This window comes from Copidosoma floridanum, unplaced genomic scaffold (assembly GCF_036245765.1).
Source record: "Copidosoma floridanum isolate Cflo_tuat_1 unplaced genomic scaffold, Cflo_Japanese_pri ptg000018l, whole genome shotgun sequence".
Classification (NCBI taxonomy): domain Eukaryota; kingdom Metazoa; phylum Arthropoda; class Insecta; order Hymenoptera; family Encyrtidae; genus Copidosoma; species Copidosoma floridanum.
Window position 1 is genome coordinate 1,964,983 of NW_028321895.1, and position 17,944 is coordinate 1,982,926.

At 30.3% G+C, this 17,944-nt stretch overlaps 2 protein-coding genes across 5 annotated transcripts in view; one reads left to right on the forward strand and one right to left on the reverse strand.

The window, feature by feature from the left end:
* Positions 1–17,944, forward strand: part of Moe (moesin) — a 236,779-nt gene that overhangs the window by 82,693 nt on the left and 136,142 nt on the right. The window contains exons 5-6 of one of the 4 annotated variants that reach the window (XM_089592506.1): positions 13,097–13,119; positions 15,435–15,470. The exons of the other annotated variants lie outside the window; for them this stretch is intronic. Of the exons in view, the coding sequence (XP_089448632.1) occupies positions 13,097–13,119; positions 15,435–15,470 (59 nt within the window). The remainder of the gene's footprint in view (positions 1–13,096; positions 13,120–15,434; positions 15,471–17,944) is intronic. 4 annotated transcript variants of the gene reach the window in all.
* Positions 13,741–14,379, reverse strand: LOC149374594 (uncharacterized). The gene has a single exon (XM_089592475.1). It carries the CDS (start codon positions 14,377–14,379, stop codon positions 13,741–13,743), a length of 639 nt encoding a protein of 212 aa, XP_089448601.1.

Genomic DNA, 17,944 nt, shown 5'->3' on the forward strand with positions numbered 1-17,944 from the left:
ATTATTACCATCGTATTCTGCTTCAAATTTTACGTAAAAATCATTTTTTTTTAAATAGAGACTCTTCAATTGTTATTGTTGAAATATTAATTTATGTAGCGCGTAATAGTTGAAAAAACTGTTTTTTAAGTATGAAATAATATCTGTACCTCGTATCAAAAAAAGTTGAATGTAAGAGTTGTAGATAATTAAGAAATATACAACTTTTGTATTTACCATTTGTCAGTATGACCTCAAAACTTTGTATTATGCACGAAAGCGAGAAATCACCATTTTATCATTTATTAAGAGTAATTTTTTACTTGTAAAACGGAGATAAGCAATAATAACTGAAGAAATAATATTTTATTGAATTAATAAAAATGTGTAGTAAAAAACCAAGTATACATCATGATTGCTTAATATTTATTTATAGGTGTAACAAATTTTTATGTACAAGTACAAATTTTTTTACAGTTTCATAAAAAAATTATGTCACGATGAAAATTTTCACACTGTTTGTTTTTTCGTGCAAAGAAAACAGCCTTGCTTCTAGATCTTGACGAAATAGTGGAACAATGCTATGATATTTTAGCGTTTCCTTATTAGTTGTTGCTCTAAAAAATCTATCTGACACTAATTTCCTTTCTTTTTCGTAATCATCATTTGTAGAATAACGACAAGTAATATTTGGCAGTGATTCTGTGGCCCAATCAAAAAGTTCTCGCTGCGTTTGAATGGGATTGTTAATTCTTTGAAGACTTGTTCTGGCAGTTAGTCATTTTACTATCTCGCTCATTCCGTCGCTTGGCCCCTTTCCATGTGAAGTAGGGAAAAAATGCCACTCTGCTGCTATTTGAAAGTCTTCAAAGTGATGAGTAAGATTAATGAAGTTCTTTTTATTTTTATACTGTCCACTCGCACTGTCAGACATGTATAGTATTTTATTAACACACGGTGAATTTATTTTAATAAATTCAATCAACTGCTTCTGATATAGATGTACGTTAATAGTGTCGTGATGTAGGCATTTATAAATGCAAACAAAACTTCAAATTCTTAATTCATTCAAGTCATTCCTATAATAAATTAAAAATGGGCGTACGGTAGCCTGATCGTTTTTCCAATGTATACCCTGAACCGAATTTTAAATTATAAAAGCATAATTTTCTAAGAAGTCGCCAATTACGATACACTTGTTTTTCCTCAGTTTATTTTTCATCTTATTTAAAAAATCCCTTTGTTTGTTAACCAAAAATAAATGAATCAACAGTTTTTGCAAACCTTCACTTAAATTCTGCAAAAATTTATCAACTGGAGATATTAAGGTCTGCAATGAGGTTCTTTCAACCGTAACCCATTGTTTGTAGGTAACAATTTCAATACATTTTTATTTAAAAATTTCCTCTAGTTCTTCAATAACATTTGTCACGCCTGGGCACTTCTTGCAAGAATTTAAATAACAATCAGTCGTTTCGTTTTTGCATACCATACGATCCAATTAATCCTTATAATTGATCAAAGGCAGCTCAGAACTGGAAGTAAGTGATTTGAAATTGCCACCACTTACTAATAAACTAACATTTTCATGTATAGGACATACACAAACAGAGTGAAAACCAGAAGCACCTGCCAAAACACAGTATTTCGGCCTTAAGCTAACAAACTTTAAGAAACTACATTTCATAATTGAATACGTACTAGTAAAAACTTTATACAATTCTTTTAAATTATTTAATACTAGTCTTATTTGAATAGGTACCGATTTGCCGTCTACTTTTATTGAAACGTAATCTTTTTTTCGGGCTTATATTGAGTGTAGTCGTCAGACTGGTACAAGCTAACAATTGTATCGATAACGTTATCATCTAGAGACTGATGTTGTTTTGGGTTTGGACCCCGAATCAATCCCTTATCTCGAGCAACATTTTTTGCTATGCCTATCATGTGACGAGTTGCGGAAGTAAATGTGCCCTCAATTTTTTTATAAGACCACGATCGAAAAATAGTAAAAATTTTAATTTTGTGAAAGCGGTCGGCCGAAGTATTGCAACTTTCTTGCAAAGCACTTATTTTCGAGGACTCGTCGTCATCTGCTTCAAGATCATCTGGATCATTTCGGCTCACATTGAAATTTTTTTTATCAGTTACGGACGATATTTGTTTTGATTTTTCTTCAAAATACCTTTTCGACGATAGTTTTTGTTTTTGATGGGCGAAGATCCTAAGAAGGTTAATTCTTTGTTGGAAAAATCCACTCGTTCACTTTGCAAAGATAGATTATCTCTCGAAAATCCAGATGTACCGTCACTGCTCCCAATTTTTACATCAGATTCTTCACTTGAAGAATTCTCTTTTTGTAGCGTCTAAAAAAAAAATTAGACTAAAACATCAACGTAAAATTCTACAAGAGATTAGGTATGTCTGAACTTAATATAATAATCAAAATTTTGTACGTATAAATTCTGGTAGTTCATTTTCACTCTCTTTTGTTTCTTCTTTTTTAAACTTTGATAACTTCAAGCGGCAAGAAGAACAAACTTTTTGTTGTAATGCATCTGACGAAATTGCCAAGTCCAGTTTCAAAAGTTGGTTTTCTTTTACTGTCCTCAAATCAGAAGTGTTTGTTGTTGGATGTTTGAGATAAAAAGGATTCAATCATCTGTCTGATCGATACCTTGTTTTTTGCATTTCACGTGCCTCTTTCCGTGGTATTGATAAATAATTTTTACTTTAAATTACAACGAGTTAGAATATGTCTTGGTAGCGGACCAAAATAAACGCACAGCTGATCCATAAGCCAACGAACTTGTAGTACAGGAAATGTATGCGAATAGCGTGGGTAACACTTTAAATCATAGATCGTACTATAGGCAGGCTTCCTCGCGAAATTTAAAAATTCCAAAAAATCAAAGAGATGAAAAATCGATTTTTAATGTAAAAGTAGACAATTAATAAAATAATAAAAAACAAAGTAGAAATAAAGAAATTTAAAGAACAAAAAAAGTTTACGTATTGATGTTACGTCGAGCATTGTTATTATTATTTTTTTGTCTAGTGGTTGATAATCTTTTTTTTCTTAAAGAAAATTTATTTTTCATTATTCAGGAGATTATATCAGAAAACAAATCACTCATGATTCAATTTTAATGAAAATTTATACTAAATAAATGATAAAATGGTAATTTCTTGCATTTTTGCACGATAATACAAAATTCTGAGGTCATACTGACAAATGGTAAATACAAAAGTTGTATATTTCTTAATTATCTACAATTTTTACATTCAACTTTTTTTGATACGAGGTACAGATATTATTTCATACTTAAAAAACAGTTTTTTTAACTATTACGCGCTACACAAATTAATATTTCAACAATAACAATTGGAAAGTCTCTATTTAAAAAAAAATGATTTTTACGTAAAATTTGACGCAGAATACGATGGTAATAATAAAAACTCAATTTATTTTGTGGGCAATTGTTAAAAATCGATTAAAACTATTAAATTGTTAATAACATTATCAATATGTTAATAATTAAAAAAAAAATTTTTTCCTAAAGTTAAACTCTTTAGCTACAAAAGTGCCATTAGTAAAAATTGTATAGCTATTAAGGATTCGGAGCTATACGTTTTTTAAAATGAGTCTCCAACCACTATTCTGAAATTTGTTACAACTTATAAAATCGAAAATAGGCGATAAAAAAAATTTCTTGGACGCGTATCTCTTATTTTTCAATATAGAAGCTGGAAAAAAATTATCAGCCGAATCGGAGAGGTAACGATTTATTTACAACAAAATCCGTTCGGTTTGTAAAAGAATGACTCACATGCACCTGGTAACACCTTGCAAACTGCCTGTGTATGGTGCCGTAAATGATCCGTATACGTAGCTTATGGCACCGTACATGGGCATGATATGCAACATAGGGTAGGTTTCTGATCGGGCAGCATCTTGGACCGATTACAGCAGAAATGTAAGTTTTTCTTGGTGGTTTGCGTCCGAAAAAATATTTTAAGTTCGAAGCCATTTGAGGGACAGGAGCGCGCGTGCGCGTGGTGGGGTAACTGCTATTACTGCTGGCCGTCCGCTACTATATATGTATATGTATCCTTCGTATTTTAAAATTTTTCACTGACTTTTTCACGGACGTTTTATTCAAGGTTTTAAGTTGGTCAAAATCTAGTAAACAATTATTTTCAACGTATTTTTTGCTTCTCTTTCAAATGATGGAAGCTGTTTGTCAGTCCGGTCTATCGTTTGCAAGATTCCTATGAAAAGTTGACAAAATAGGCGATTTTTGCATTAAAGCCAGAAAGGGGAAACTTTTTTCCCCGTGATTTTTTATGGTAAAATGATAGTAAATGACAATTTATAAAAACAAGCCATGAAATGTTTCATTTTTCTTCCGTCGAGTGCACGTTTAACATGCCATACTTGTAAAAAAAATTTTTTTTCAAATTACTTACCAATACTGAATTTAGTATGTTGTGTAAGATAGTTAAAATAATGCGAATACATGCAAAAATAATTTATGAAGCACATGTCAACGTTGGCTTGCAATATTATATTTGATTAATAACTTTTATTACAATTGATTAGCTTTTAGGAGGCCACCAACGTATACTTTGTCATAAAAATGTGTGTCATTATCAGTGGGGCCTTCGTTTCGGATTTGAGGGTTATAGTTCATGCAATGATAAAATGTTAAAATATCTTAGAAACTTTTGCATATACTGCTTGGTGTATTTGTAATTAATTGCTAACATTGCTAGTGGTACCGAAACGAAAATATAGCATTTTATAGTTCAGAGTTCTAACTCACGTACAATATGCTAACTAGTTTTGAGATATCCATATTAACTGATTACTTAGCAAATAAAAATAAAATTAATAAGAAAAAATAACAGTATGAAATATGAAAAAATAAGAAAATAAGAGTACTCAGCCTTATTCCTTACGTGAGTTTGTTTGGAGGGGATCAGAAAATCAAGCAAAGCGCCCTTGATGGCAAAAATTCTGTTAGCTCTCTGAACACTGAAGCCTAAATTTATGTGCAACTAAATTTTTACTCCTGGATCTTAAAATGTGATACTGTTTTGTAATTTGAAAAAAAAAATTATTATTAATAAAAAAATTTCAGGATCCAGGTGGTGTTAGTGCCCAAAGTTGCTAAGTACACCTTATATTATCGCCTCAAACCATTATTTTATGGATTATCCCAATCAGTATGTAAAGTAAATAAGTAGAAAATTACAATACATTCTTTTTTCATCAGTTTTATTTTTTTGTTATTCATAAACTTTTTTTGCTTATGTACTCATAAAAAAAGTATCAACAATTTACTCAAACTACTACTTTAAGATTCTAAACATTCATTTACACTAGATATTAACGTTTGTAATCAAGTTTTGTCACTTGTTACCAACTGTTTCTAGTGACAGTTTTAATTAATTTACTTTCGAAAATTTTTTTGAATTGCTCGATAATATTAGTTACACTAGGACACTCAACACATCATCCCAAAAACCAATTTATAGATTGAACTTTACATAACTTTCGATTCACACAGTTATGATAATTTGATATTGGTTCTTGCAAATCAGCTGTAATCGATTTCTAATTAGCTTCATCTATTAATAACTCAACATTTTTATTTACTGGACTGACGCAAACAGAGTGAGTACCACTAACGTCTGCCAATACACAATGTTTTGGTCACAAAATGGCAAGTTACATTTTAATACTGGGTCTCTTTAAATCATAAAAATAACCTTTTTAGTTGTTCAAAATGTAGGTTTTTGCATCTGTACTCTCTGTTTTTTGACTTTGACTGAAACAGAGTCCTTTTTGCAGGGCGTCTATTGAGTATTGTCATCCGACTGATAAAAACTGATAATAACCTTTTTATCATCTGCATCTAAGGATGGATGACGTTTGGGACTCAGATACCGTAAAACACCTTTCTCATTAGTAATATTTTGTGCAACAATAATCATATCGTGAGCAACAGTTGGAAAAGTAAACTCAATTTTTTTTATAAGACCAATATTTTAAAATGGTTAAAAATTAATGTTTTGAGCGTGATCGTCAGTAGTATTAAAAATTTCTAGCAAAGTTACTACAATCGTCATGTCATTATCAGCATCATTATCGCTATTATTATCTGGACCATCGTTATTAATATTAAACATTTTCTTTTTAATCAGTTCTCAAATTTTTTTCTAGTTTCTCCTGTGAATACCGCTTTTGCTTCCATTTTTTTTTTTTTTTTTTTTTTTTTTAATAAGAGGCAAAAATGCTATAAAACAGAATCCTTCATTTAAGTGTTCAACACAAGCAGTCTGTACCGTTGCAATAGATAATGACAAATACTAAGGGCTATGCTGTTCAAATTGACTTTATTTGAAAAACGACGTTTCGACTACTCCAAGGTAGTCCTTATCAAGTCAAATATTAAACAATAATCGCAGAGTGTCGTCAATGTAAGATGTTTATTCTACTCAACTGCGATATAGTACTATATCGATTCAGTACTATATCGCAGTTGAGTAGAATAAACATCTTACATTGACGACACTCTGCGATTATTGTTTAATATTTGACTTGATAAGGACTACCTTGGAGTAGTCGAAACGTCGTTTTTCAAATAAAGTCAATTTGAACAGCATAGCCCTTAGTATTTGTCATTATTTATTGTATTATTAGCTGTTCTTGGAATCAAATAATATCTTGTATCGTTGCACTTTCACCAGAAGGTCCTTAAGTCTCTTCACTGTCAATTTTAGTGTATAAGTCTGTATATCACTGTATATTGATATTATTGGGCTGTAAAAATAATAATCCACATGAGAAATATATAAAATTTATCGAGTGAATTTAGTTCTTCATTACAATTACATACCATTTTAACTGGATCATCTTTTTTTTTTTTTTTTTTATTGATGCGCAGAAAGCAGGAATCACAGATTTTTTGTTTTAGTAACTTATTAGTTACTGGTATTTTTATTGCATTAACTTGACTTGCATTTACTTCTCGAAATTTTATTGCTTTTTTTTGAGTGTTTTGTTAATTTTAAAGGATTAAAACTAGGATCATTATGAATCCTATGGCCTTGTAAGCTTCTAGACTATTTTGTAGACATTGATTTGTTTTTTGTTGATTTGTTCCTGATTGATGCGTTAACCTATAAACACAGGACCCAATAAGCGCAAAATGTTGCAGTAACTATAAGACAAACATACAAGTATTAGCGTGCACAGTGAAAGTAAATAAGCTAACTACTGATGATTGTAACAAAAACCGTGACACTATGGAAGAGAAAATAAACACAAAACGCTTAAAGCCACTTAATTGAAAAATCGCCAAAGTGCACGAGGTTACTTTATCGCATGAATTCGTAAGAGGCTGGGCCCAAGGCTTAATTGCTGCAACAGCTGAAGTAAACAGAAGATAGAGCCTTTGGACGAGTCATAAAAACTTAGTATAATGACCGTCAGCCAACGCCTGTTGGCAGAAAGATTCAAATTTAAAAACAAAGATTTTTTCTTATTAAGTGACAGATATTGTATGATCACTATTTTTTTCTATTTTTCATTTATTTCTATTTATAAATGATACTATCTGATTAACTAATAATTAAATGATAATTATATTTTACACCATTTCTAAAAAAACATTATATATATATATATAATACTATTATCCAGAGAACAACGTATACTGTGAAACTTGGGGCGCTGACATAAAGTACCGTGCTAGTTTATACGATTTTTTGGAATAGTAATAATCGTTCCTCCATTTATAAAAAAAGCACTTTCGGTGATAAATTGGGCGTTAGATACGATGGTCATAAAATACTCAAAATAAGACATAAAAAAATAAAATCCACTAAGTGGTGAGTAAAAATCGTAAAATGTTTATTCAGTCATTATAGGCTATAGAAAACATAACCTTAAACGGTTATGTACTTCTAAAGTTAGAAAAAAGTGAAAAATAATGCGTCTTCTGTGAAACAAATCTATTAGGTGCTGTTATTGCTGCACAACATGTTTTAATATATTTGAGGCACTTAGACAGACTAACCTATTTTTTTTACTGGGGAAACCTAACCTAATCTCGCAATGCAACGATCACTGTAAGGATGTCACCTGGATTCTTAAATTTTTTTATTAATAATAAGGTATTAGATGGCCTTATATAATCCCAATGATTATTTTCAAGCTTCTGTATCACACTTTTTACGTTCAGTAATTTTAGGCTCTAGCAAACATAACCTCCAATTCTTAAGTACGCTTAAAATTGTAAAAAAAATTAAAATAAAATGTTTTTTTTTTCAAATTACAAAACAGTATCAAGTTTTAAGATCCAGGAGTAAAAATTTAGTCGCACATGAATTAAGGCTTCAGTGTTCAGAGAGCTAACAAAATTTTTGCCACCATGGGCGCTTCGATCGATTTTCTTATCCCCTCTAAACAAACTCACGTAAGGAATAAGGCTGAGTCCTTTCATTTTCTTATTTTTTCATATTTCATATTGTTATTTTTTCTGATTAATTTTTTTTTTTCATTTGCTAAGTAATCGGTTAATATGGTTACCGTGCTAAGTTATTTGATTTTTTTTGGAATACTAACGATCGTTTTTCCATTTATAAAAAAAAGATTTTTGATCGACAATCCGACGTAGAATACGATAGCCATACATAAAATCTGCTACGTGGTGAGTAGAAATTGTAAAACGTCTATTCAGTCATTGCAGGCTCTAAAAAACATATTCATATTTGTATTTTGTATAAGTCAATTGAATTCAATTTTCGAAAAAAAAGCTTCTGCTTGTGATGCGTGTAGCTAAGTTTTCTGTACAGTTAAAGTATTCTTACCATTATGAAATAAAATCTAGGATTAAACACTATCGATAAAAAAATATTTTGTTTCATTTAGGGCCTCCATTCAAAAGTTATAGCTGCTTAAAGAGGAGCGACAAAAAGTCCTAAAAATGAGATTTCGTGAATTTTTGCCGTCAATTCAAAATTGAAAAAAAATCCTCAGAACTTTGATTGGTGGCGTTAAATTTAACTATTTTTTTTTTTCATCAGAGTTTTGTCTTAGTAGTCATTAAAGCCTAGTTTAAACCACCTTAAATAGTAAACTCCTTTGTTACTAGTGTTGGGAGTGGAATAAAAATTCATCGATGTAACACAAAAAAAGGCAAAATAGACCAAATGCCGAGACATTTCTCTAATATTAACTGTGGTGTACGGAAGTGACATTTTGAGCTTTAAAGTATTATTGCGGCCCTTACACTTAACATAAACAATTTTCTGCTTACAAAACATCAGTGGTCAATAAATTGTACAAAAAAATAATTTTCCTTACCTTACAGTTGACTTGCATGTGTAGCAAAGTAGTGTATGTTGGTAGGACTGAAGTGACCAAAATTTTTGTACTAACAAAAATTGAAACTTTTTGACAGCTTTGTTTTGTGCGTTGGTCTTTTTATGCTGTAAGATTATAAAAGAGTCCACTCAAAAGTGTTTTGAAATGCCACAGTAAATTTTCTCAAGTGATTACCGCTATAACCAATGCATATATACTAGTAGAGCTTTGTCCCCCTGCACGATTCGTGTGCCAACCCCCCAAGAATATTAAAAACTTTAAAATTTAGTTACAACATATAATTTAAATTTAATGTTAACAAAATGATGAACTTGTTAAATGAGTAATCCATTGTTACTCAGTTTGCTCACTTTTCTTAATGATTTTTCTTATATTGCAGTATACTTAAAATATACATACACCATATAGTTTGGTATCACAATATTTTATTATATAATACATCCAACTTGTATTTTTTTTTTTATTTTTATTTATTTCATACTCCGTCCCTTTCGGGTTTGGAGGGCTTCCGTTACATTTCTTATCGTTATCTTTGCACATTCCTTTTACATATGTCTTACATTTTCATTCATGATTTTCAAGTTACATAACCTATTCTTATTAGTAAGTAAACAAAAACATATAATAAATTAAAAAAAAAAAACTTTTCAAAGATAATTTAAATCTAATTTAAAATTCATATTAATATTTATATTTAAATTTAACTACAAATGAAATAAAATGAAATCTATTAATAATACTGAAATAATTAGTCACTTTTACTTTTAGATAATATTATGAACCTAAAACTTTTCAAAGATAATTTGCTACTTATTTAAAATTCATATTAATATTTATGTTTAAATTTAACTAGAAATAAAATAAAATGAAATCTATTAATAATACTGAAACAATTAGTCACTTTTTCTTTTATATAATATTAGAAACTTAAAAAAAAAACAAAAAAATATACTGTTTATATAACCACTACAATAAAATAAATTAAATCTTAAATACTACAGTCTTTTTGAAAGTATATTTACACTTCACTTTACACTTAACACTGTTTTTCTTGATCCTTTCTCTTCGTTCTTCTCTCTTCTCATATCCTTCCCTTCTTCCTTCTTGATTTCTTCATCCTATTTCTCTTGGCACTCTCAGAAACTCTCCCCTTCTTTTCTTTTCCTAACTACTCTTCTCAATATTTCTATTTCCTTTGCGCTCTTATCAAGTATATCTTCTATTACTTTTTCGCTCCTTGTTTTTTCGCATCTCTTCAGTATGTGTGTATGATTTTCCTCCTCTTCCTTGCATAATCTACATTTCCTTTCTTCTTCTTCCTTCCAATGTTCTCTGCTTTTACATTCATTATCACATCTAAATCTTGCCATTAATTTTCTATCTTTTATTGGTATTTCCATCTTCAGATATTCTGGTTCATCCTCTGTTATTATGTCCTTGTATATCTTATTATATCTTGAGTTTTTTATCTTTTCTAATCTTTTTTCTTTTTCCTTTCTTCTTATACTCTCTATTATCTTAAATCTTACTTGCTCTTTGAATTCTGTCTCTCTCATGTATCTTGTTTCTGTTACTTCTTCTTCCTTTAATATTTCCATTCTCTTTTTTGCTACCCTTCCTATGTTTTCTCTTTCTTTATCTTTATCTTTTTCTCTTATGCCTTCTTTTGCTAATTTAATTTTTGAGTCCCTAATCTTTTCTTCAAATTTTATTGCTCTTCTTAGCGCCTTCATTTTCATGCTTTCCAATTTACATTCTTCTTCAACTAAATAATTTGGTGTATTCCTGTCTAATCCCAATAACCACTTAATATATTTTCTTTGTATACTTTCCAATCTCTCATCTTCTTCCCAGCCCCATACTTCTGCTCCGAATAACGCTATACTCTCCACTAATGCCACAAATAACTTCTTCCTTCTTTGGTAACTATATTTAAATATCCTCTCACCTATACTCCAAGCGCTTTTCATCGCCATTATAGCCTTTCTCTTCCTTTCTTCCAAATGCCTTTCATTACTACCATTTTTTTGTAAAATATATCCCAGATATCTAATTTCTGTCACTTCTTCTAGTTCATTTTCTCCCCATTTCCATACTCTATCTTTCCTTGCTCTTTTTTCGAATACTAAAATTTTTGTTTTTCTTTCGCTCAAAATCATTTTCTTTTTCTCAATGTACTTTTTGAACCTTTTTAACATATCTTTTAGCTCTTCTTCTCTGTCTGCTATTAAAACTATGTCATCAGCGTAGGATAAACTCCATATTTTTTCATTTCCTATTCTGCATCCTCCTACTTGCCCTTTTCTCATTTCCTCTTCTGGATCCGCTAGGTACACATTAAATAATGTTGGGCTCAATGGACACCCTTGCCTTACTCCTCTCTCTGTCCAAAATTCATCTGATATTTCATCTCCTACCTTCACTATATTTATAGTTTCTTTGTATATATCCATAATTCTACTTATCAATATTTTACTCACCTCCATATCTTGCAATCTTTCCTTTAAAACCGTTCTATCTACTCTGTCAAATGCCTCTTTTAGATCAATGAAGCATGCGAATATTTTTCCTTTTGGTTTACTTAATTTGTCTTCCACTATGTGCTTCAGCGTATAAATTGCTTCCATCACTCCTCTTCCTTCTCTGAATCCAAATTGACTTTCTGCTAATTTTTGTTCAATCTCTTTTTTTAATAATTCATTTAACATACTCGCGTATATTTTATATGCCGTGCATGTCAAAGTTACCCCTCTGAAATTATCCAGCTCTTCTTTATCACCTCCTTTATAAATTGTGCATATCACTCCTCTTCTCCATTGTACTGGAATTCTTCCTTCTTCCCATACTTTCTTCATCAATTTCCATAGCGCTGCATCCACCTCTTTTGGCATATATTTCCATATTTCGTTTTCTAGTTTGTCATCTCCTGGTGCCTTCCTCGGTTTTAACCTATTTATTAACCTCTTGAACTCTTCTTTGCTTAATTCTTCTTGGTCCTGTGTACTTTTCTCTATTCTTGCATTCTCTTCTTCCACCTTTTCTATCATCATAGCTTTTTCATCCTTACCGCCTAGTTTCCTCATAAAATGCCTTCTCCATTCTTCAATTTCTGTCTTATTATTAACGCCTGCTTTTTTCTTTCTATATCTATTTATATAAATCCAAATTTCCCTTTCTGATTTTGCGACCTTTATATTTCTTTCCTCCGTTATTTCATACCTTTTTCTTTTCGCCTCGCACCAATTTCTATACTCTCTCTTTTTGTTAATTAGATAGTTTCTATCCACTTTCTTTTTTCTCCATAGCTTCATTATTTTTCTCAGCTCCTTCTTTTTTGCTTTCCATTCTTTGTCATACCACTTTCTTTCTCCCAACCTCCATACCTTAGACTGTTTTTTAGTTTTTGGTACTGCTGCTTCTATTGCTTCTTTTATTTCTTCCCAACTTCTTTCTACTTGTATCTCTTTCCAATTCCATCCTTCGCACCTCTCCTGGTATTGGTCTATCAATTCTTGCGTCCATTCTCTTCTTGAAATTTCCTTTTCTTCCTTTCCCCTATCTTCTACCATCTCTATTTCATTTTCTAAGTATATTTCTAATGGCATGTGATCTGACTCTGTTCTTTGTCCTATTTTTAATTCTTTTATCTGATCTAACGCTTCTTGATTACTTATAACATAATCTATTACTGACTCACCTCTGCTGCCAATGTACGTGTAGTTTCCTTCTTCTCCTTTTTGTCCGTTAACTTTACCCCATCCTTCTTCTGTTATTTCCTTAATTAACCTTCTTCCTTCCTCGTTGATTGTTTCATCTTTTGATTTCCTGTTACTGACTTCCTTGCTTCCAATCTCCATCTCACTGACCCATCCACCTTCCCTGCCAGTCCTCGCATTCCAATCTCCTGCCAGTATAATACCACCTTTTTCCTGCGTTCCTATTTTTTCTTTTATAATTTCCATTGTCTTTGCCACGTCTTGGCAATATACTCCTACAAATGTCCACTCTTGTTCGCCATATTTAATCTCTTGTTTTACTATGTTACCACTCAATTCCTCGTAATTTTTAATTTCTAACTTCTTATTAATTCCTGTAATTATTCCTTCTTTCGCTCTACCTTTTTTATGTTCTCTTTTTGCTGCAACAAATTTACATTCATACTTTTTCGACATCTTACTTTCTATATCTTCCCATTTATTTTTCTCTAACCATGTTTCTACTAACATTATAATATCAAAATTATTTAAATATTCCAATACTTCCACGTCCTTATTTAACATTCCTACTATGTTCCAAACGCATATATTTACACTTTTTTTTTTCTCCTCCTCCAGCTCCCTCTCCTCATTCCCTTCTTGTCCTCTTCATTCTTGCGATCTTCCTGTTATCTTTCCCTGTATCCTTCTTCTTTCTTCTAGGAAATTTCCCTTCCATTCGTTGTATCTATACCACTTATCATCAATCATCAATTTCATATAGCCAATTTTTGTGGTTTTTCCTTCGTTTCTTTGTTCCTTTGATTTATCGAATATCAATCTTTGTATTTCTCTTTCTTTTCGTGTCAAATCATTTTCAATATATATTCCTTTTTCAAGCTTCTTCTTGTTCATCATGATACTGTCTTTCATTTCCTTGCTTTCCAATTCTACTACTACCATTTTCATATCACTTTTTCCTTTCTTTACCACTATTTCAGTAGCATTTTTCACTTTTCCATTGACATTGATTTTCTGTTCCACAAACTCTTCCACCTTCTTTTTTATATTTTCTTTTTCTATAATTGCACCTTTAATGACAATGTTCTGTCTTCTCTTCTCCCTTTCATTTTTTTCTAATTCCCATTCTAATCTGTTGATCCTTTCTTCAATAGCTTTCTTCTCTTCTATCCACTCTAGTCTTTCTTTTAACCACCTGCTTCTTTCCTCTCTCCATTCTTCTTCTCTTTTTTCTAATCTTTCCATCAATTCAAACATACTATCTAATCTCTTTTCTATTCTACTCATCTTATCATTTCATCCTTTTTTTCTTTTTCTCTCTGGAAATTCAGGGTGGATTGTTCTTTGATTTTTGGATTTGTGTTTGTATTACTCCTCGTGTTAATATTTGCGTTTTTTCCTGTCATTTTCAAAATTTTACCGACTCTACAGATATCTTCCTTACCGACTCTGCCAATTCCGGTAATTCAGGAATTCTTTTTTATCTACTGCCAGTAACCAGGTTGTCAAAAACTTCTTTATCTACTGTCTCTACTTTCTCTGTCGGTAACCGATAAAAAGAAATCACCTTTTCCTGCCCGTGCCCTTCCTTCTTACTGGGTTTCCTAACCTCACTTTTTTCTATACCCCTGTTTGCCCACTTTTTCACTATTCACTGATCACTTTTCTTTAATTATTATCACTTCTTTCTTTCTCCCTTTTCCTTCGTATACAACTTTTTCCTTTGTTCACCTGAATGCACTATTCTTTTGCGACTTGCATCGGCGTCTTGTTCGTCTCTCGCGTTCTCTGTCCTACCTGTTTTTCAATCCTTTATAATCCTCCTGTTTCACTTTCTTTTTCACTTTTTGTCACTGTTTATTATGTCCTCATGTATTTCACCACTTTTTAAAGAATTTATTATAGCTATCTACCCTTGCTCTTTCTTCTATTTATTGCTTTATTCAGGAGCTCACTTTTACACGTCCACTCTCCTACGTGTTCACAACGGAAGTCCATACAACTTGTATTTGGAGTTGAAGTATTCAGAGATAAAAATTTAATTAGGAAAGCTTTTTTTTAAAAGATAAATTTACATATCTATATCATCGTATAAAATAAAAGATTTATTAATCGATATTTCCTATTATTAAAACATAGCAGTGAAATTGTATTCAGCACAAAAAATTAAAGTACGAAATTTTTATATTTATGAAATCGGTGATTAAAAATATACAACAATTTTTGTCATAAAATTTCTAGTACGAAATTAAAGGCTGTCCTGTCCTTCAAATTCGTTAGATTAATTTTTGACCAAAATTCAAAAATTTTTAAGATGAATGTCAAAGTTATAATATGCAAAGAAAATTTTGCAATGTAAGCATTTCTATTTTTTCAATGTTAATTTAAAAATACAGTATCTTAATGTATCAGTTTTTTTATGCTTGCACTTGTTACAGTTTTAATTTTCAAGATACATTCTATGTATTTAAAAACTTGATTTTTTAGGACTTTTACATCTTGATACCAATACGCATAGTTGACCATGAGAAAACAAAGGTCTTTTGTAGTAAAATCCTAAATTATCAAAACTGTGACCTTGACTATTATTTTCTTAAAAAACTATTTTTCGTTTATTTTCAATATGTACTGATAAATTAAATACAAAATGACTACGTCCACACAGAGAGAACTCTTGCGATCGCCATGCTGCATCTATGGGGCTGAAATAGTGGCCATCTACATACTCTGATATTTCATCAAAAATTTCTACATCGTCTTTTTTATCACTCGTATCTGTTTTCGTTATTTTACGTAATGCTCTATCTCCTCCTCGATAAACATAATCAAAAATATACTTTATACTTTAAATAGTTGCACAATACTCAACGTTAATGTGGCAATTATATTTCGTTAATAAAACTGGATTGTACGGTACTACCATTGAATTATCAACTAAAACTTTTTTTATTACTATTTTTGATTTGATACATGTAATTTTCACTTCTGATGTCACTTTTTTTTGTAATTTGGGTATCCATTTTTTGTGAAAATAGTATGATTCGTAAACTTTTTTGAAAACTTTTTTTTACAAATTTTTTGATGGATGGTAAGACATGGACTATCTTTACCATGAGGTCCATGAATTATGTGTTTAATAACTAATCTTTGTATTTGTGAATTAAGTGGAATTTCCACTAAAATATCTCTATTTATGTTTGTAGTAGTAAATAATTTATTGTTTAGATGCAATGTTACAATTATATGACAATAAAATAATTCTCTTTTTTAGAATTTAATGGTAAACGTAAGCAATGACTTTTCCAAAAATGTTGTGTTTAGCTATATCATCTACAATTAATTTCAATTTTGTATGAAATAATCTAAAAATTGTATTCGGTATATCATTTGGAGGGTTGCCTTTGAAAAAGTTTCTTAAAATTTGCTTTATTTATTTTCATTTAGGGTTGAATGTTACTGTGATAAAAAAATCAGGTCGTCCAAACTTTCGCATTATTGCCATTGCATCTCAATAATGCTTCTGCATTTACCTAGTACCACCGATGTATGTTGATGGTAAAATAAACATATTTCCGACTCAATTGTTTTCATAATTTTAAGAGTTGATGAAGTCACTACGCATTACGTGATCTATTAAACCTTGATAACATCCAATTCTTAAAATTTTTTGGTTATTGCAAAAGAAGTTTATTATATTGCTTTAAATCACACTATACGCATGCAAAAAAAATTGTTGCGTTAATCTTCCAGCATAGGGTATAAGACTAAAAGTTTCACTATTTCGCCGACAAGAAGTTCGATATAAGTACTATTAAAGCAACGTAAGATTTTTTGCACTGGTTAAAAGTTTTTGTCTATCGTATGTACTCCATCCTACATCTCTGACTGGAAATAATAAAGGAAATACCATTAGATTGACATACTGTATTCGGCATTCAGCATCGAAAATGGAACCTGTAAAGATGTTGATAAATCAGATAATGATATTCATATAAATTTTCCTGTAGGAATGTTAAACAATATTTGTGAAGGCTTTCCACGTCATAAACTTGAATTTAAAATAGGTGCAATAGTAGCATCAATTCAAAATTTTTGTATATTAGACGTCTTATGTAACGATGAACGATTATGAATTACTAAATTGTTGATGTATAAGGTAGAAGGCAAAAGAGTTATGGAAGAAAAATTAGTAATTAGGTTTTAATTCCAAAAATTACAATAAATATTAAAAATACTTGAACATTACCTTTCATTTTATACAGAAAACAATTCCCAGTAGTGGTAGCATTTGCTATGACTATAAACAAGCCTTAAGGTCAAAGTTTTGACAATGTAGGATTATTCTTAAGAAAACTTTTATTTTTTTATGGCCAATTGTACTTGGCTTTATCGAGATTTAATAATAAAAATAAACTTTTCGTTTTAATTGATAGAAAAAACATTTGAAATATTAAAAAATATAGTTTAAAAAAAAAAAAATTTTTGTATGAGTTATAACGTATCTAATAACAATATCATGATTAAAATATTCTTATGTGTAGAAAAAATTTATTACCTAATAATACATACAATGAATGTATATTGTGTTCATCTATTGTACCAATTTCCACATTAATTTGAAACAGAATAGGAATAGACCTAAGTCTTCGTGATTTAGTAGGCTTTATAAGTTGACTTATAAAATAAGTCATCTTAATGCGAATTTTTCATGGTTTGTTTTAATAACAAAATAAATGCAATTTGAATTTATGTATGTATTATTTTTTTTAACACATATAAAAAATAATATAATACGTACATGTACAAATTATTACTTCACACATAGTTTATCATAAATGCTAACAAAAAAAAA

What these genes read in the sequence shown, in the direction of transcription:
- LOC149374594 (XM_089592475.1), bottom strand. Translation starts at nt 14,379, where the DNA reads ATGAGTAGAATAGAAAAGAGATTAGATAGTATGTTTGAATTGATGGAA.